This window comes from Staurois parvus, unplaced genomic scaffold (assembly GCF_062004578.1).
Source record: "Staurois parvus isolate SC_StPar_1 unplaced genomic scaffold, SC_StPar_1.0 ptg001134l, whole genome shotgun sequence".
NCBI classification, from domain to species: Eukaryota; Metazoa; Chordata; class Amphibia; order Anura; family Ranidae; genus Staurois; species Staurois parvus.
The window spans coordinates 1738686-1761042 of NW_028318930.1; the positions used below are offsets into that span (position 1 = coordinate 1738686).

At 40.5% G+C, this 22357-nt stretch overlaps 1 protein-coding gene across 2 annotated transcripts in view; it reads left to right on the top strand.

The window, feature by feature from the left end:
- NECTIN3 (nectin cell adhesion molecule 3) overlaps positions 1 to 17032 on the top strand; it is a 228501-nt gene extending 211469 nt beyond the window's left edge. For both annotated transcript variants that reach the window (XM_089659174.1, XM_089659176.1), the window contains 3 exons: positions 4387 to 4522; positions 11423 to 11507; positions 16779 to 17032. In XM_089659174.1, the coding sequence (XP_089515300.1) occupies positions 4387 to 4522; positions 11423 to 11507; positions 16779 to 16943 (386 nt within the window). In that variant the 3' untranslated portion in view covers positions 16944 to 17032. The remainder of the gene's footprint in view (positions 1 to 4386; positions 4523 to 11422; positions 11508 to 16778) is intronic.
- The last annotated feature ends 5325 nt before the right edge of the window (positions 17033 to 22357 follow it).

Genomic DNA, 22357 nt, shown 5'->3' on the forward strand with positions numbered 1-22357 from the left:
TCTGGTCAGGTCTGGACACTGTGGTCCAGTTGTGTTTTAATTAAGATAAGAGGTTCTTTTGAAGTTCATTAAAAGTTAGAGATACAAATTCCATAGTTTGCAAAGGGGGGGAGGGAGTAGGAACACTGCTCATGAGACCTCCAGAAGATGGCTGTCGCATACAAAAAGCTAAAATTTTGTTTTGTCAACAGCACATTCTTCCAAAAGGATTTTGGCTTCCTCAGGTAAGTTTTGGCAAACTCCAATCTGGCTTGTTTCTGTATCAACAGTGGGGTCCTCCTGGGTCTCCTACCATAGCGTCCCTTTTCATTCAGATGGTGATGTATACTGTGAGATGACACTGTTGTCACACAGCTGTGCCTGAAGGTCATCTTGAATTTGTCTGGAAGCAGATTGAGGTTCTTTATCCACCTTTTCGAACAATCTTTCATTGCAATCTTTGATCGATTTTTCTCTTTCATCCACATCCAGGGAGATTAGCTACAGTGTCATGGGCTGTAAATGTCTTGACAATGTTGTGCACAGTGGACACAGGAGCATTAAAATCTTTGGAGATGGACTGGAGATGTAACTTTGAGAATTGTTCATGCTTTTCCCCAATTTTTGTCCTCAAATCCTCAGACAATTCTTTGCTGCTCTTTCTCTTCTCCATGCTCCATGTAGCACACAGAGACACACAACAGAAAGGTTAAGTCAATTTTTCACCATTTTAACAGGTTGCTGGTGTGATTTCTATATTGTCAGCACCTGTTAATTGATACAGGTGAGTTTACAAATTACAGGAGCATCACAAACTTGGAATGTAAGTGGTTCTTACAATTTTTATTAGGTGCCAATAATTTTGTCCAGTCCATTTTTGGGGTTTTGCGTGGAATGTGTCAGATTTGGATTTTTGTTTTTCTCCACTTTTTTGGGTCATGCCAATAAAAACAAAGGAAATAAACATGAGAATGCCTTTACGTTTGTAACTGCAGAACTTTTCTGGGCAAAGTGGTGCATTATCTGACAGAAATGCAGGGTGCCAATATTTTTGGCCATGACTGTATATGGACATCAAAGCTTTGAGAAGAATACAAAAAAAAGGTCAGAACAAGAGATATTTGCATCTGTAGTGAATGCACCAAGAGATCATAGAAGTTGTTAAGTACAAAACACATAAACTGAACTAAATCTTGGCAAAAAAAAGAAAACTGCCTATAGCAATGCTTACAGTGCCCACCCATAATCGGGATTAAATAAAGTGAAGGACCTGTGTCCTGACTGCTCCAATTGAGTCTTGCATGTATCCTTTATACAATGTAAAGACAACATAAATGCATTGGCTTAGTTGTGTTGACTAAGTTACGTGTATTTGTGAATACACCCCAATCCTTGTAGGAGTATTTACATGTACACAGCTATATCTGAGAGTTCCTACACAAAAGAGGTAGTTCCATCTGCAATATACAGTACATTTATTGATAGAGGTACATAATATATGCAAATTACACGCTAAGCAGTATTTACAACACAATGTACAGTTTAAGTCCCTTGACTTATACGATATTTACAATTTACCCACAAAACCATTTTTAAAATACAATGTACAATACAAGTATGAAGTTAGTGTACCTCTCAACGTCAGGTCTAGTCATCCTGCCTGCTGTGTGTTCCATCACAAAGAGACCCCCAGCTAGGTGACCAGGCCTTATATCCCCCCTCCTTTCTGTACTGTGGCTAATATAATGCTCACTAATTGGACACTGTACCTAGCCAATGTATATTGGACACAGCCTGATTGGAAGTTCAAAGAAGGCTGCTGTTTACCACTCATGTGAGATGTGCTAAGGGGACAACAAAAGGCCAGAACTTGTATACTGGAAAACTCTAAATATATTTACACCAGTATGGAATCTAGGAATAGTTTGATGCTGCAAAACACTCAATGGTTTAAATACTGTATATTTCCCTCTAACTAAAATATAATTGTAACTATAACATTATTTACAACCATTAATGGAGATTTCACATAAACTCATTATCTAACAGTTGACATTACAGAGGAGCAGGTAGAGACACTCTAAGGTGAGGAGTTTGCATTTAAGGAAAGAAGGGAGTCAGTAGTGTCTTGGGTGTCCAGTCAGAGTCCCCATATCTTTTGAAACCTCCCTGGGAAGCCCCTAGCCCCATATGTTAATTTATATAGGGGTAAAGTTTAATTAGTTTTTTCCGCATATCAAGATGTAGGGGTTTGGTAGAAATTAATGGTGCCCCGAACTGAAAATTCTGGTGCCAAAACCGAAACTTCAAAATGCACTTAGCCAAAAACTGAAACCTAAATGTGCAGTTTTTAAAAATGAATATATATTATTTTTTTTTTTAAATACTCTTTGATTAAAAAAAACAATATATACCCCATTTTGTTTTGTAAAATATGAAAGAGGATGTTACGGTGAGTAAATAGATACCCAACATGTCACGCTTTAAAATTACACACGCTCGTGGAATGGCGTGAAACTGCGGTACTTAAAAATCTCACTGTGTGATGCTTTAAAAATTTCTACAGGTTAGCAGTGTAAAGCTACAGAGGAGGTCTAGTGCGAGAATTATTGTGTGTGGTTTGAACACCGTTTACATATGTGAGCATGGCCTATGTCTGCGTTCACCACTACATGCAAACATGGGGGGGACGGGGGCACTTTAAACTTTTTTTTTTATTTAAAGTTTTGTGGGGTTTTTGCACTGTCCCTTTTAAAAAAAATTTAATCCCTTTTATTCTCATCACAAGGAATGCATGCATCCCTTGTGATAGAAATAATTAGTGACAGGTCCTCTTTATGGAGAGATGTGGGGTCAATATGACCCCACATCCCTCCTCTGCAATGTAAAGCATTAGATAAAAAAAGTATTGATCTAGTGCTTTAATAAAAAAAAAATGTCCGGAACTGGAAGTGACATCGCTCCGGTCCTCCAAAGGCATAGAGATGAGTGGAGGCCATCTTTCCCCCACCCCCCTCACTTGATACAGAGCTATGCCTGTCTGTAGCAGCTCTTCCCACTCTCACAGGCTTTGCTGAGGCAGCGGGAGCTATTAGCGGAGTCACATTGCTTGTGTCTATGGATGTGTAGGTAGCATGGCTCGGGATTGAGCCTTCCTATGGGGGCACACCAAAAGGAGGAGGAGCAAGGAGTGCTGGCAGGGGACCCAAGAAGAGGAGGCTCAGGGCCACTCTGTGCAATTCCATTCCACAGAGCAGGCAAGTATAAACCTTTTTGTTATTTAAAAAAATATACAGTTTACAATCACTTTAAGGCAGTGGTTCTCAACCTTCCTAATGCCGTGACCCTTTAATACAGTTCCTCATGTTGTGGTGACCCCCAACCATAAAATTATTTACCTAGTAATTATAATTCATGAGTGTCGTTTTACCTCCAATACTGCTGCTTTCAGCACAGTAGCTGCTTTTAACAGAGTAGCTGCTTTCAACACAGCAGCTGCTTTCTACACAGTAGCTGCTCTTTACACATCGGAAATATGTGATTTCTGATGGTCTTAGGGGACCCCTGTGAAAAGGTCGTTTGACCCCCAAAGGGGTCGCGACCCACAGGTTGAGAACCACTGCTTTAAGGAAACAACAGCAGCCCACTCAATTTGAAAACTAATTTGGTGTAATTTAACAAAAAGTGGCTAGAATCTGGAGCAGTTGCGCATTGCAACCAATCTCTTTAGCACACAGCGTTGTTCTCTGACTCCTGTGGATCGGTTTGAGCGGCATTCATCTCTACACACACTTTGAAGTCTCTGAAGCTACTTGGGACGCTGCTCCCTCTCATTTTCTCTGCCGGCAGGGTGATTATAATTCACGATCAGCTTTGAGCGGTGCCACAAGCTCTCTAATGTTCACAACCAGCTTCTAAGTTTCCTTTTCAAAAGCTGATTAGATGCCATGCACAGCTGCTCCAGATTCTGTCTGCTCCAGTTTTAACAAATTCCCCCCATTGTTTTAGGAGGTGCACATACGTACTGCATTCTGGCTTCCATTTCAGCCCCTGCCAACATGGAAAGTTATGATTCTCCCTTTCAGCCAGTAGATGGCGTTCTGTATAAGGCACATACATGCCTATGATGCCTTTAAAAATATTTGTAATAGAAAAACCGATGTAGTCCTTTCTTGCTTTCCTGAAGGGGTGCAATCAGTATTCAAACAACAAATCATTATTGTGGTTTTTTCAGTTGCCAGGGGAACTTGGCTGCATATTGTGGGTTTGTGCATATCTCTGCAGGATTTGCATGTATTTAAAATGTATTTATGGTCATAAAAACCTATACTGTATAGCATTTTTTTTTTCTTGAATTTATAAAGAGAATTGTTAACGCTTTTTAATGATATGCATGTTTCTTTACAGATTACCCTTTAAAAGATACATCTTTAGCGGCAGCTGTGGCAATAATTGGAGTCGTCCTAGCACTATTTCTCACGACCATTTTCATAGTGGTACTTCTAACTCCTCGGAAGAACCAGGCTTCATATCTTGATACAATGTGAGTATTTTAATGCTACTAAATAATGCAGTGAAACATAATGGCGTGTAGAGGCTCTTCTCATAGTTCAGCCCAGGATACTAAAAGAGGCTTTATGTAGAAATACAGAAGAATTCAATAAGAAATCATAAAATGTTAAGTAAGAACAAGTTTCTGGAAAACCGGTTTAACCGCTATTTGTGTTAATTCTGTTACGTAAGCTCAATTTTCAGTGCTTTTGATGGCCTGCTACTGAAAATCTTGTTTCCATCTAGCATACATACGTACTCATACTGCATTAAATTGCTACAGTGAATATTTTCAATTTCAATAATATATAATTTAATAGATTATTCTCAGATTTCTAAGGCTTCTTTCATATGGATGTTCCTTACGTCTATTTTTCATCTGTCTGTTTATGGATGAAAAACGGACACCCATGTATTGCTATGGACTAGCAGATGTAAACAGATGATCATCCACTTACATCCATTAACCACTTACCGCCCGCCCACAGTTCTTTTACTGTGGCAGGGCAGCTCCGCTGTGCAAAATCACGTATAAATACGTGATTTCTCATTTATGGGTAGGAGGCGCGCGCCCGCCCTACCCGCAATGCGGATCGCGGACATGGGTGTCAATCATCGGGTCCCTGCTGGCGCCCGGTGATTACCGACAAACACCGACAGGGAGGAGGGCTGCATTGTTTACAATGCAGCCCTCCTCCCTGTCAGTTTGGGCACACTGATCGGGATGGCTGAGCAGTGTGCTTACAGTGAAGCACAAACCCCCAGCCCCCTAGTAAAACACTCCCCTCACACAGTTAACCCTTTGATTGCCCCCAAATGTTAACCCATTCCTCCCCAGTGCCATTAGTATGGTGTCAGTGCTTTTTTGTGGACTGATCACTGTATTGGTGTCACTGGGGATGTCAGTGACACCAAGTCAGTTCCCCCCCAGTGTCAAAATGTTCACCGCAGTCCCACTGTCCTTAACTGCCATAAATCGCTGATCGCCGCCATTGTTAGGATAAAAAAAATTTCCAATATCTATATCGCCATTTGTAAACCCTATGACTTTCACGTAAACTAATTAATTTACACGTATTGGGATTTTTTTTTTAGCAAATACGTCGCAGAATACATTTTGGCCTAAATTTATGATGAAATTTTATTTTAAAATTTCTTTACTGGACATGTTTTATAGCAAAAAGTCCAAAATATAGTTTATTTTCTCAAAATTGTTGGTCCTTTTTTTTGTATTACAAACTCAAGCTCAACTCTTGGGGAAAAAAAGGACGTAAAATTAATTTGGGTGCAGCGTTCCATTCCCTATGACAGCAAGCGTTGACCCTGTGCTAGTGTGTAAACATTGGTTGCACCATGCATATGAGGTATTGCTGCGAACGTCAGATCAAGGGCAGTAATTCTAACACTAGACCTTCTCTGTAAATCTAAAGTCATAGCTTGTAAAGGCTTTTAAAGCATTGCCTATGGATATTAAAAATGTATGCAGTTTGTCGACATTGCATGCGCAGTTTTAAAGCATGTCATGTTTGGTATCCATTTACTCGGCATACCATCATCTTTTATATTTTGCCAAATAATTGGCCATAATATTGTGTGTTTTTAATAGTAAAAAAAAGTGTATTTTTTGCAAACAATTTGATTTTGAAAAATCGCTACGTGAGTACTATGTGACATAAAAAATTGCAGCAACCACCATTTTATTTACTAGTGAGTCTGCTTTAAAAAATATATAATGTTTGGGGGTTCAAAGTAATTTCCTAGCAAAAAATACAGATTTTTTTCATGTGAACAAAAAGTGTCAGAAAAGGCTTGGTCTTTAGATGGTTAGAAGAGTGAGTGATGTGTGGCATAAACTTCTAATACTGGGCATAAAATTCCCCCACCCCCCAAAATGACCCCTTTTTGTAAAGTAGACACCCCAAACTATTTGCTGAGAGGCATGTTGAGTCAATAGAAATATTTATTTTTTTACCACAAATTTTTTAGAAAATGACAAAAAAAAATTTTTTTTACACAAAATTGTCTCTTAAATGATTTATTGCTCATACATGCCACAAGTATATGTGGAATTACTCCGGAAAAAAAAACATTTTGCTACTTCTCCCGAGTATGAGGGTACCACCTGTGAGAGACTTTTTGGCAAGTACAGGACCCAAAATCCAATAACCATCTTCAGGCTTTTAAAGGGCTTTATTTCCTCATTACACTTCCTGACTACCTATCACAGGTTCGGAGGCCCTGCAATGCCAGGATAGCAATAGACTCCCCAAATGACCCCTTTCTGGAAAGTAGATACCCCAGGGAATTTGATAAGAAGCATGGTGAGTATTTTGCAGATCTCGTTTGTTGCCACAGGTTTTTGGAAAATGAAGAAAGAAAACAAAAACATATTTTTCTTTTCTTTTTTTTATATTTCAAAACCTTGTGAGAAAAAACTAGATCTGCAAAATACTCTCCATACCTCTTTTCAAATTCCTTGGGTTGTCTACTTTCCAAAAAAGGGTCATTTGGGGGTGTATGGTGCTATCCTGGCATTTCAGGGCCTACAAAACTGTGATGGGTAATGAGGAAGTTACGAACCTTCAGGTTTTCAAAGTCTTCATTGGATTTCAGGCTCCTGTATGTGGCTAGGCTCCCAAAAAGTCTCACACATGTGGTATCCCCGTACTCGGTAGAAGTAGCAGAATGTATTTTGGGATGTAATTCCACATATACCCATGGCTTGTGTGAGAAATATATAATTTAAATGACAACTTTGTGTAAAAAAAAAAAAAAGGTTTTTGTAGTTTTGCAAAAACTTGTGGAAATAAAATAAATCTTCCATGGACTCAATATGCCTCTCAGAAGATAGATTAGGGTGTCTACTTTCTGAAAAGGGGTCATTTGGGGGTGTTTGTACTATCCTGGTATTTTAGCACCTCAAGAAATGTGATGGGCAGTCAGAAAGTAAAAGCTGTGTAAATGCCATTATCTATACCAGAGTTTGTAAATGCTATAACTTTCACACAAAGCAATCAGTATACACTTATTGGGGTTTTTTAACCAAAAACATTTAGCAGAATACATTTTGGCCTAAATTCATGACTAACTTTGAGTTTACTATATATTTTTTATAGCTGAAAGTAAAAAATGTTGTTTTTCTTCAAAATGTTTGGTCTTTTTTTGTTTATAGCGCGAAAAAGAAAAAGCACACAGGTGATCAAATACCACCAAAAGAAAGTTCTATTTGTGTGAAAAAAAATTCGTTTTGGTACAGCATTGCATGACCGTGCAATTATCAGTTGAAATAGTGCAGCGCCAAATAGCAAAAAGAGGCCTGGTCAGGAAGGGGGGTAAGTCCTCAGGATGGCAAGTGGTTAAGCCCTATTTTCTTCCATACAAAAATTCAGAACGGACGAAAAATGGATGTAAACGGATAAAAATCGGATGGAAAACAGATGTAAATGGATGAAAAATGGATGTAAACGGATGAAAAAATTGATGTAAACTAATGAAAAACGGATGTAAACTGATCCGTTTTTTCTTTGAAAAAATGTGACTGAACTGACAAAAAAAAAAAACGGAACGCCCATGTGAAAGGACCCTAAGAACAAAGAATTATAGGTCAAAGACCAACTCCTGACAACATTTTTTTTGGCAGTTTGGATAGAGTTGTGAAGAGTAAATACTTCTGCCAAGTTTTACTTGCTGTCTTTGACTCCACTGGGGAGTTTTTACTTCATGTCCTGTACCTGTGACAGCAGGACAATGAGACACAGACATTAACATTAACCTGACAGAGGTTCTAACCTTCCACATTTTACTGGAAGCAAAGTGTTTTGTTGCAGCCATACTAGAGAGATTTCCCAAAACTATCCGATAGGAAGCTATAGAAAATCTCAATGTGAAGAGAGCCTCAGAAAAAAAAGATGGGCTTTAAGGAAAATAATCCACAGGAGATAAAATCCATGATTGGCAAATATCCTTGAAGGCATTAAGGCCATGATAGGTAGCTACAAGTCCTCGAGTCTCCAGGCTCCAGACCCTCACCAGGAACCCAGACTGGGCTCCCATTACCACCACCCCTTCCCAAGAGCTGACCACTCCGTCAGAGCAACAGCTACTGTACATTTTTCACAGCATTTCCTCAGGCAGCTCTCTCCTGGGGCACTTAAGAGCCCCTTTTTATGTGGATCTCTAGAAAATTGGCAGGAAAAACTAGCCAATCAATCCTCAGATCCACCACACATCTACATTGTAAAAATCCAGCTGTGAAACAGCACACTTGACCTTGATAACTATAGAACATAAGTCAGCATAGAAAAGAGCGGTAATCCTTTTGTAAGCAGCTGTCTACAACCTGACAATGGTAGCTTGAATCTGCCATTGCATTTAGCATGGTTAGGAATGAACAGGAAGCCCTTCACATGGAGACTGGTAGGATCAGCAGGGAATTTGAATTCCTTGCACATACGCAAAAGAAAAAGAAAAAAATAAAAACAAGAAAACGGGAACCACTGCCAATGTATTCTAATTATATAGCCGACTCACCCTAAGTTCAGGGTGGTGTCCTTAGGACCAACGAGATATAGAAAGAACAGCAACTTGTGGGTAAAGGACCCACAAAAAAAAAAGTCCCAAAGAGAACAATCTGCCGCTTTGAAAACATTTATTAACACTGTCAAAATGTCAATTGGATGAATAATATGCAAAATACAAGTAATAAAGCAGGCAGACCCCATACCAGCACTCTGATCACCGCCATACACCATACCAACATCTTGATCACCGCCATACACCATACCAACATCCTGATCACCGCCATACACCATACCAACATCCTGATCACCGCCATACACCATACCAACATCCTGATCACCGCCATACACCATACCAACATCCTGATCACCGCCATACACCATACCAACATCCTGATCACCGCCATACACCATACCAACATCCTGATCACCAGCACGCCCCATACCAGCACCCTGATCACCGGCATGCCCCATACCAACATCCTGATCACTGCCACGCTGCATACCAGCAGCCTGATCACCGCCATGCCCCATACCAACATCCTGACCACCACCATGCCCCATACCAACATCCAGATCACCACCACACCCCATACCAGCACCCTGATCACCGCCACGCCCCATACCAACATCCTGATCACTGCCACGCCCCATACCAGCACCCTGATCACCGCCATGCTCCATACCAGTGCCCTGATCACCGCCATACACCATACTAGGGCCCTGATCACCGCCATACACCATACCAGCACCCTGATCACCACCATACCCCATACCATTGCCCTGATCACCGCCATGCCCCATACCAGCACTCTGATCACTGCACTTCTTTATAGGTTTTTCCCTCTCCAATCAACTTTTTAATCAAGGTACGCTGTTCTTCTGAACAATGTCTGGAACAACCCATTTTCCTCAGAATTTCAGAGAGAAATGCACTGTAACCAGCATGTACAACATTTGCTCCCTTCCTTCCTTAAATAAGGGCAATAATTGCCACCTGTTTCTCAAAGAATGAATGACCTCACTAATAGAACTCCACACTGCTATTATTTTGAACATGCCCCTTTCAATTAGTGATTCAATAACACAGAATCATCACCATGCATGTCATGATTGTTGGGTCTGTTGGATTTCTATTACTCTACTACACCTGCTAGTAAATTATTTGCCATGTAGAAATATAATTTCTACCAAAAACAGTGATTGATCAGGTTAGTGATGTCTGACTGCTATTATTTTGAACACAACTGTATATGTAAAGCGCTGCGTAAATTGACAACGCTGTATAAGTACCTGAAATAAATAAATAGGGCGGCATGGGTGCACAAAATCACGTATATATATATATATATATATACGTATATATACATATATCCAGGTAGGGGGCATGCGCACCCTACCCACGCTGCCATTTGCGGCCTCGGCTGTCAATCACCGGGTCCCGGCTGATGATTGCCGAGCATCTCTGACGGGAGGGAGAACTGTTTGTAAACAAAACAGTTCTCTCCCCTGTCAGCTACTGCACACTGCTTTGCATGGCTGTGTATAGCACAGCCATGCAAAGCAGTGTGCTTACAGTGAAGCACACAGACACAGGACACAATGTAAAATGGAATACAGTTAACCCTTTGATCGCCCCACATGTTAACCCCTTACTGCTCAGAGCCATTAGTACAGTGTCAGTGCTGTTTATTAGCACTGATCACTGCATTGGTGTCACTGGGGATGTCAGTGACACCAAGCCAGTTCTTCCCAGTGTCAGAATGCCTGCCTCAGTCCTGCTATAAGTTGCTGATCGCCGCCATTACTAGTAAGAATAAAAAAATTAAAAAAATTCCAGTATATATACCATCATTTGTAAACACTATAACTTTCATGTAAACCAATTCATTTATACATATCGGGATTTTGTTAAGCAAAGACATGTAGCAGAATACATTTTGGCCTAAATTTATGAGGAAATTTGATTTTTTTAATTTTTTTTACTGGATTGTATGACGTTGTATGACCACGCAATTGTCAGTTAAAGTAACGCAGCAACATAATGCAAAGAATGGCCTGGTCAGGAAGGGGGGTTGGCGGGGGTGGGGGGAAAAATTCTCTGGAGGCCAAGTGGTTAATGTCACAATATAAGTATGCATAAATATAAATGTATCTCCTTCTAACTGGATTAATATCAAGTATTTGCAGATAAAAACAAATTCTGCAAACCGGAATCCATTATTAATATAAACAAGCATTACATCTGATGTCTTTAGGTGTACTTTTTCTATTAACACGTTTGCTAGGAGAAATCAGTGTTAAGCAGCATGTCATTTTCGTTCTTTATTTCTGTGATGAACTGTAAAATACATTTTCTACAATTTTTCCTACAGAATTGAGCTGCCACCTACACACAGACCTTACACTGCATTTGAAGATCATTTACTTTCTGTTCTTGGTAGAGAATATCTTTACAAGGTAGGCTACAGAGTCTGTTGCCATGGGAATAACATGATATAAAATATTGTTCCTTGAGGGTGTCAACTTTATATTAGAATTGTAGACAGTCCTAATGAAATATGGCTTTGCCTTTATTTTATACCACTGATTAATCTAAGCCTCAAATGACTCATTTCTAAAATCTATCCTTTGAGGACATAACACATCAAAGGGTCAGATCACTAAGCTGTATTAGATTTTTCTCCAAATGTGTTCATTGTCTTACCTAACAAAAAATGTTTTCATTTTCAATTTTCTTTTCTGTTCAGTTCACATACGCTAGTATCCCATAGATGTGAAATCGTAATTATTTAAAGACCATCTCCAGGCAAATAAAAAATTATCCCTTGGTCCCCAAAGCATCCGCACTCCCTAGCTTCACCTGTCTAAGGTCTTGACATCATCAAGATCAGAGCAGGGTCCCAAGCAGGGACGGACTGACCATTTAGAAACTCGGGCACTGCCCGAGGGCCCGGGGTCAGTAGGGAGCCCCATGAGATGCCCCGGTACCTTTTTTCATATGCTTTTTTGAGTTTGGGCAAGGACACAGGTGCCCCATGATCCCCTATTGCCCGGGGGCCCCATGAGTTGTCAGTCCCCCCCTGGTCCCAAGCCCTGCACTGGACGTGAGGTTGTCAAGGGACAGATTGTGGAGGAGTGCCATCTGTGGTGATGATCAAGTAGGTAAAACTATTTCTTCTCTCCCCTAGACAAAACAAGCAATTAACCCTTGCAGTGCAGGCACAGCCTCACTGCAAGGTATACTTTTTCATTTACCCAGAGTTGGGCTTTAAAGTGTTACTAAACCCACAACAGTAAAATCAGTCTGTATATGCAATAAAGCATGCTTGTTATACTCACTGTGGAACCTAAGGGGTTAATCCTCTGCACTGCGTAAAAATGCTATTTAATCCTGACTTCTCTGATCCTCCCCTTCTTACAGTGTCCCCCTCTTATCTCCTGGTAAGACATATCATGTGGAGTCACTCTGCACATGCTCAGTTTGGTGTGTATTGCTAAAGAGGTTTTTTTTTTTTTTTTTTGGGAGAGTGCATGTTTTCAGCACAGGGTCAATCAGCACTGTCCAGGCAAAGGTCAGCGGTTCTGCTTCTTCCTAGAGCAGAATGAAAACTCCTCCTACAAGCTTTAACCAGTGCTCGGCTGGACACTGATAAAAGTCACAAGACTGCTCTAACTGCTGATGAGAAAAGGAATTTAGCAGTTTATATTTACTAAAATAATTGCATTTCCATGTTCTGTGTACTCTGGGAGAACAGATATAGTGAATGCAGGGCTCTGGGGTTAATTTTAACTATTGCAAATCGATATTTCTCCCAAATAATTATTTCATTTCATGAAGTGTAATTTAATCTCAGCCAGTTTCAGCTCTCCTCGGTGGAGAATCAGTCAGCCTGTTTATCCATCCATCCACAAATATGGATTCACAAATGTGTTCTATATATAAAACATTGATGGTTTACTTGTATCTAAAACATTAGGAGTTTAGGGATTCTTTGTGTTGCAGACTGATACTGGCTCTTGTCATAGAGAGTAACATCACCTCTTCTACTGTGGAACATTCTTCCTCTTGTCCTGGTTGGGATGTTTCAGTGGCATGCAGAGGCATGTGTTGGAGTTTCTTAAAACATTGTAACACACAACTGAGCCACCAATGGTCAGAATTGAAGAGCTTGGTCTACATTTTGTAAAGATCCACCAATGTTTTGGTCACGTATACACTATTTCCAAAGGGGAGGGCAAGTGGCCATCTTTGATGCAGTATTTGCTAAGACTCCTTTTACTGTGGATACCCCAAAATAATGTTCTTTAGGACAGTTTATACATAAACTGACATGTATATGTTTTGTGAAATGAATAGTGTGTTCATGTAGCAGGGAATTAGCTAGAATAAGCAAATATGGATATGCACATAGCTCATCTATGGCTGGCTTTAGAGTGGCAGGTGGCAAACTTGCCTATTATATGCGTATACACTCACCCGCCACTTTATTAGGTACATCTGTTCAATTGCTTGGTGTAACAAATTGTTTTTCAGCCAATCGCATGGCAACAACTCAATGCATGTAGGCATTTAAATGCGGTGAAGATGACTTGCTGAAGTTCAAACCAAGCATCAGAATGGGGACAAAAGGGGATTTAAGTGACATTTAACGTGGCATGGTTGTTGGTGCCAGACAGGCTGGTCAGAGTATTTAAAAAACTGCTGATCTACTGGGATTTTCACACACAACCATCTCTCGGGTTTACAGAGAATGGTCTGAAAAAGAGAAAATATCCAGTAAGCGGCAGTTTTGTGGACAAAAATGCCTTGGTAATGTCAGAGGAGAATGGGCAGACTGGTTTGAGATGTTAGAAAGGCAACAGTAACTCATATCAATATGGACCAAAATCTCTGAGGAATGTTTCCAACACCTTGTTGAATCTATGCCATGAAGTATTAAGGTAGTTCTAAAGGCAAAAGGGGGTCCAACCGGTACTAGCAAGGTGGACCTAATAAAGTTGCCAGTGAGTATATGTACTCATTGGCCACTACAGGCCTAAGGTTTTCTTTTTAAATAAATTCTGTTTTTATTGAATTTTAATAAGCCACCACCAGGCAAAAAAAACCCAAAAATTAGAAAAAAGAAAACACATAAAAACATAGGTGTAGTTCTGCAGATACAGTCAAAGGCAATACCTTCCAATACCAAGGAGTGGTGCATAAAGGCCTTATATCAGGACACCCCTTGGGATTACGTGGAGTTTTGCATGAATTGGGCATAAACTGTGCTCTGAACGTCATCTAAGTCACAACAATAGAAGAACACAGTCTGCTGAACATAGTACTACACAAACATTAGATGTTGCCATGGTTTAATTGCACATAACATGTAAATTCTCACAGTGCAGGGAGGAAAAAGTATGTGAGGCCCCTAGCTTAATGACTTCTCCCAGAGCTAATTGGAGCCAGGAGTAAGCCAACCTTGACTCCAATCAGTGTGATGATATTGGATGTGTTGCTGACAGCTGTCCTGCCCTTTACAAACACACACCTGTTTTGGGTTTACTGGTTTCAAGAAGCACTGTCTGATGTGAACCATGCCTCGCAGAAAACAGCTCTCAGAAGACCTACAATCAAGAATTGTTGACTTGCATGAAGCTGGAAAGGGTTACAAAAGTATCTCCAAAAGCCTTGATGTTCATGTGTCCACGGTAAGACAGACTGTCTACAAATGGAGAAAGTTTAGCACTGTTGCTACTCTCCCTAGGCGTGGTCGTCCTGTAAAAATGACTGCAAGAGCACAGCGCAGAATGCTGCATGAGGTAAAGAAGAATCCCAGAGTGTCAGCTAAAGACCTACAGAAATCTCTGGCACATGCTAACATTTTTGTTGACACATCTACAATAAGGAAACCATTAAACAAGAATGGAGTACATGGGAGGACACCACGGAGGAAGCCATTGCTGTCCAAAAAGAATATTGCAGCACGTTTGACGTTTGCAAAAGAGCACCTGGATGTTCCACAGCACTACTGGCAAAATATACTGTGGACAGATGAAACCAAGATTGAGTTGTTTGGGAAGAACACACAACACTATGTGTGGAGAAAAAAAGGCACAGCACACCAACATGAAAACCTCATCCCCACTGTAAAACATGGCGGAGGGAGCATCATGGTTTGGGGCTGCTTTGCTGCCTCAGGGCCTGGATGGATTGTTGTCATTGATGGAAAAATGAATTCCAGAGTTTATCAAGACATTTTGCAGGAAAACGTACGACCATCTGTCTGCCAACTGAAGCTCCACAGAGGATGGGTGATGCAACAGGACAATGACCCAAAGCATACAAGACATCCCAAGAATATTGCTACACCGAAACAGTTTTGTGAAGAAGAGTGGTCCAAAATTACTCCAGATTGTAGTGCAGGTTTGATCTGCAACTACAGGAAACATTTGGTTGAGGTTGTTGCTGCCAAAGGAGGGTCAACCAGTTATTAAGTCCAAAGGTTCACATACTTTTTCCTCCCTGCACTGTGAATGTTTACATGTTATGTGCAATTAAACCATGGCAACATCTAATGTTTGTGTAGTATTATGTTCAGCAGACTGTGTTCTTCTATTGTTGTGACTTAGATGACGTTCAGAGCACATTTTATGCCCAATTCATGCAAAACTCCATGTAATCCCGAGGGGTTCACATACTTTTTCTTGCAACTGTAATAGGCAAGTTTGCCACCTGCCACTCTAAAGCCGGCCATAGATGGCTGGTGAGCGTATACTTTAAATAATAGCATGTGTCACATTAAAGATTTACTTATTGATAGGTGGTCCAAAGCAAACGTTCAGCCACAGCATGTTTGTGCAGTGATTGTTTGAATTAAGTTTTTACTGGCCATTGACATCACTGGTGTAGTGGATTGTGATAGACAGTCCACATTCTATTAGATGATCAGTAAAATGAATTTTATAAAAAAATTTTATAGTCTTGCTACTTTTTGCTTCTTGCTCTTTAAAATTCCTTACTCTCTTAAGTAAACAATCAGATATAGGTTGACAGAACAATGATGATAATTAAGATGGCGCCTTCATCTGGAGTCTCATCCTAGGTGACTAATTAGGAGAAAAGTATATTTTAATGTAAACAACCCCCATAAAAGGGAATGAGTCTTTTTGGGGAAAATGATTGGAAGATATCAACACGGATGGACGAACACGCAGAAACCCAGTGGACTTTTCACCCAATCAATGTATATGCTTTGCCTGCATCATAAGCCCTATAAATGATACTGTTAGTTCCTTAATAAAACAGAATTTTAGGAAGTTGACATACTGCAACAGTGTCAGTGTCTTTCTTCCACGTGCACGTAATTCTATATTAATTTGGCTCACTGGTAGATCACGGTAAATGGTCTGTAAGTGACCGAGTCCAAAACACTGGTGTGTGGCTGATGGTTTGCTTTGGATAGGCATGCGAGGAGCATTGACGGGCTGAGTCTGCAGGGACTGAGCTTGAACCTTTGTAAGGGCCAGATGAGAGGGGACAGTGGAGTTTGGAGTGGTGAAACCTTTCTGCCTTTCCACATTGATAGGTATTTATTTAGTAACGGAGAGGATACACTTCCCGCTGAAAGCCGCAGAAGCCCAAGGGGCAAATCTAGCCTTGATAATAAATTCCTTTAATAGCCAAGGCTAAGGACCTGTTTATATCTTGATGTTCATTTTCAGTTAGTATTAACTTTTGTTTTTCAGCTGAGAGATCAGAAAAATTTCAACCATGAAATGGATTTGCAGAGCGCAGAAAATTCCTCTCCCCGTCTAAACTCATCATATAGTGCAGCATGTTGTCAGAATGAACCTTATGAAGAACTTAAGTCAAGACAGGTTCACTTCACCAGGAAAAAATATTATCTCTGATGTTCTCAAATGAAAAATACTTGTCTTTGCTCTGGAAGGAGTATATTATGTACGCCCATCCTTGAGAATAAACAAGGTTGACTACTTAATTGTGACTTTTGCTTCATTTCTACCAAAAGACTAACGATTGGATGGCCATATGCTTGTATTTTATCATTATATTTCACAGTTGGTACACACACACATTTATTTTTATACATTTGTTTATTTACAGTTCTGTAAAGAGCTCAGGGGTCACAAGATTAGCTCTCTTTTTATATAATCCATACATTTTATTGCATTATATTTTTAGATGCCATCTGTTAAAACTATATACAGAATCTGAATTATAGTGACATCTAGTGTTCGGTGCTAAAACCGAAAAGTAAAGACTCACTTTTTGTATACTTATTAAAATATTGTACTAGGAGTATTCTTTATTTCTGTGCAATGTATTTAGAAACTGACTGAATTGATTGATTGATTGCTTGAATGATGTCATGCATTTAAATTTATGTTGATTCAAAATAAGTGTGATAGTAATTGAACTTGTGATTTAAAGCGGAGCGGAGCACCTGGAAAAAAAATAAAAAACTGTAGCTGCTGACTCTTAAAATACAGCCACTTACCTGTCCCTCGGTCCAGCGGTGTCCTCACCACCGCTGGTTTCACCGGCTGTCTGCTCTCCCTGGCACTGGCATCCTTAATGTGGGCACCCGGCTGTGACAGCTTGCGGCTTCACAGCCGGGTGCCCACTGCACATGCGAGAGAAGCGCTGTGCTTTGTGAATGGTCCTGTAATCTTCTGGAACCTGTCTTGTGTCCCAGAACACATTGGGGAGGGAAGACAACTCCTGCTGCCTGTCACCTAGGCACCTGTCACATGTCACCTATCGCAGTCACCTATCGCTGCCTGTCACCTATCGCAGTGGAAGTGGGAGCAAGTACCTGTCAAATTTGGGTACCCCCCCACTCCCCAAAGGTACCAATCCTAAATGGGGAGCGGGGGACAAAGGCTTAAAGTGGAACGTCCCCTTTTGGGTGGAGCTCGGCTTTAATTTAAAGAGTAACTCCGCTTTTATGGAGGAAAAAAAAAACAATCCTCTCTGAGTTACCAATGTACAGTACATTGCAAGGATTTGTACAAACTTTGTAGCAAAGTCTTACTTGCTTCTGCTCTGAATAAATAACTGTATGTTTGTTATGTCAAGGTTAGGAGGAAATCTATATGAATGGGGGGGCTTCTTCAATATTAATCAGCTGATGTACTTGCAGTGTTCTAATTAGCAAAGTTGCAGGGTCTGCATCCCTTTAGAAGTAATTGTATCTCATCAAGAATTACATTTTTTGCAGAGGATGCCTAAAATCTGACTTCTGGGGAAATCGATGAGTCGATCACACCAGCAGGAAATTATACTAACTGCTAAAACCAATGGCCATTACTCCATACTCATACTCCTTGACCTTTCTGCTGCCTTTGACACAGTCGACCACCCGCTCCTCCTCAGTAAATTCCACTCCATCGTCCTCCGTGACTCTGCTCTCCTGGTTCTCCTCTTACCTTTCTCAGTGCACTTTCAGTGTCACATACAACTCCTCCTCCTCCGCTCCTCTCTCTCTTTCTGTTGGGGTACCCCAAGGCTCTGTCCTTGGGCCCCTCCTTTTCTCTCCAGACCTCCTCCCTGGGCCAATTGTTAACCTCCCACGGCTTCCAATACCACCTCTATGCCGATGACACCCAGATCTATCTCTCCACTCCCCAGCTCACCTCAAGCTCCTCATGTATCACAGATCTACTAAGTGACATATCAGCATGGATGTCACATCACTACCTTAAACTCAATCTTTCCAAAACAGAGCTTGTAATATTTCCTCCTCCCCGATCCCCCACTCACGACTTTACCATTAAGATCAACAGCCCAACCATTGGTCCTTCCTCTCATGCCAGGTTGCTGGGCATAATCCTAGACTCTGACCTCTACTTTGGGCCCCACATCCAATCACTGGCTAAATCCTGCTGCCTCAACCTCCAGAACATTTCCAAAATCCACCCCTTCCTGACCAATGACACCACAAAACAACTTATCCACGCCTTGGTTTTATCCCGCCTTGATTACTGCAACTCCCTCCTCACTGGTCTACCGTTACACAGGCTATCCTCCCTTCACTCTATTATGAATGCTGCTGTTAGACTCATACACCTTACCAACCATTCAGTGACTGCTGTCCCTCTCTGCCAATCCCTTCACTGGCTTCCACTAGCCCATATATAAAATCCAAATACCAACCACAGCTTACAAAGCCATCCACAACACTGCCCCTTGCTGCATCACCAACCTCATCTGCAGATATCCTCCAAATCACCCACTTCGCTCCTCCCAAGATATCTTTATCTCTAGCTCCCTCATCACCTCCTCCCATGCTCGCCTCCAGGACTTCTCCAGAGCCTCTCCCATTCTCTGGAACTCCCTACCACAGTATGCTGGTCAGCCCCCACCATGTCTGCCTTTAGGCGATCTTTGAAAACTCACTTATTCATGGAAGCCTACCCCACCTCCACCTAAGAACTGTACTTGAATCACCTCCAACAGATCATCCCCCACAGCTATCACCTTTTGTATCATCTCCCCCTTCCTTTAGATTGTAAGCTCCATGAGCAGGGCCCTTATATTCCTTCTGTACTGAAATGTATTGTAATTGTACTGTCTCCCTTATATTGTAAAGTGCTGTGTAAACTGTTGGCGCTATATAAATACTGTATTTTATTAATGGTTTAAATATCATTCTTTATAATAACACTTTATTTTTTACATATTAGCTTACTAATAATTGTAAAACATTTTTACTTAAATTAATCTTACTCAAAAACCCCAGCTTAGTCACTACTACTCAAGCTGTACTTGTGAACACAACACTTATCAACCATTAACAAATTGGTTTTTAGAAAAGCGCCACACCCTCAAATAATACAGCAGCAACTCTAACTCCAAAAAATATTTGGGATAAATCAAATCAAACATAATAGTGCGCTAAAAAACATATAAATGTATATAAATCAATATGTGAAAGTCCAATATATATATTACTCGTGTGACAAATATATAACACCGTAAAACAAGTTGATTTTTTTTAAAAATCACCACACCCTCAACTGATACAACAGCAACTCTAACTCCAAAAAATATTTGGAATAAATCAAATCAAACATAAGAGTGCACTAAAAAACATATAAATGTCTATAAATCAATATGTGAAAGTCCAATATATATATTCCTCATGTGACAAATTATATAACACCGTGAACGATCCACCACCAAAGAAATCGAATGCACTCACCAGAGCTAAGTGCTGATCAAATTATAGACCAGCCTTAGCGCTTTTGCTCTGGGAGTGAAGAAAACAGCAACCTCCAGACTTTGGATGCAATATTCTGCAGTATTAAATTCCAGCTGAAAGACACCCCTCTGTAGAATAGGCATGTAATAAGGAGGTTGCTGTTTTCTTCGCTCCCAGAGCAAAAGCGCTCGATCAGCAACTTATAGTGGGATTGCAGCAGGCATTCTGACATAGGGCCGCAGGGTTGCTCAAAATCACGTACACACATAAAAAGGTCTACACACCCCTGTTAAAATGTCAGGTTTCTGTGATGTAAAAAGATGAGACAAAAAATAAATAATTTCAGAACTTTTTCCACCTTTAATGTGATCTATAAACTGTACAACTCAACAAACTGAAATCATTTAGGGGGGGGGGGAAGTAAACTAAAATAATGTGGTTGCTTTAGTGTGCAAACCCTCTTATAACTGGAGATACAGCTGTGTTCAGAATGAAGAAATAACATTCAAAATCATGTTAAATAGGAGTCATTACACACCTGCCTCTGATTAATCCCAAATAAAGTTCAGCTGTTCTAGTAGGTCTTTCCTAACATTTTCTTAGTCACATTCTACAGCAAAAGCCATGGTCCGCAGAAAGCTTCCAAAGCATCAGAGGGATCTCATTGTTAAAAGGTATCAGTCAGGAGAAGGGTACAAAAGAATTTCCAAGGCATTAAATATACAATGGAACACAGTGAAGACAGCCATCATCAAGTGGAGAAAATATGGCACAACAGTGACATTACCAAGAACTAGACATCCCTCCAAAATTGATGAAAAGACGTGAAGAAAACTGGTCTGGGGGGCTGCCAAGAGGTCTACAGCAACATTAAAGGAGCTGCAGGAATATCTGGCAAGTACTGGCTGTGTGGTACATGTGACAACAATCTCCCGTATTCTTCATATGTCTGGGCTGTGGGGTAGAGTGGCAAGACAGAAGCCTTTTCTTATAAAGAAAAACATCCAAGCCCAAATAAATTTTGCAAAAACACATCTGAAGTCTCCCAAAAACATGTGGGAAAAGGTGTTCTGGTCTGATGAAACCAAGGTTGAACTTTTTGGCCATAATTCCAAAATATATGTTTGGTGTAAAAACAACACTGCACATCACCAAAAGAACACCATACCCACAGTGAAGCATGGTGGTGTCAGCATCATACTTTTGGGCTGTTTTTCTTCAGCTGGAACTGGGGCCTTAGTCAAGGTAGAGGGAATTATGAACAGTTCCAAATACCAGTCAATATTGGTATAAAACCTTCAGGATTCTGCTAGAAAGCTGAACATGAAGAGGAACTTCATCTTTCATCATAACAATGACCCAAAGCATACATCCAAATCAACAAAGGAATGTCTTCACCAGAAGAAGATTCAAGTTTTGGAATGGCCCAGCCAGAGCCCAGACCTAAATCTGATCGAAAATCTGTGGGGTGATCTGAAGAGGGCTGTGCACAGGAGATGCCCTCGCACTCTGACAGATTTGGAGTGTGTTTGCAAGGAAGAGTGGGCATATATTGCCAAGTCAAGATGTGCCATGCTGATAGACTCATACCCAAAAAGACTGAGTGCTGGAATAAAATCAAAAGGTGCTTCAGCAAAGTATTTGTTTATGGGTGTGCACACTTATGCAACCATATTAGTTTAGTTTTACAGTTTATAGGTTACAAAGGTGGAAACATTTTTATCTTTTATCTGATTTATCTTTGTCTAATTTTTTTCCATCACAGAAACCTGACAATTTATCAGGGGTGTGTAGACTTTTCATAGCCACTTTATACGTGATTTGCGTTTCCGGGTAGGGGGTGCTTGCGCACCAATATTCGGATATTTTGGATATTCACAAAGCCTTCAAGGATTTGTACTAACACCAGCTGTGATAAATGTAACCTAATGTACTGTGATTTGTATCCATACAGCCATTGTTGCCCCTCCTTCCCTTCTCCCATACCTCAGGGAGAAAGATTTGTGCAGTATGAATGGCCTTGTGTTATGTAAACACTTATGTAGTACTCTGCAGTAAAGTGAGCACAACTGTTTATCACCATTGTTCTCCCTGAACTTT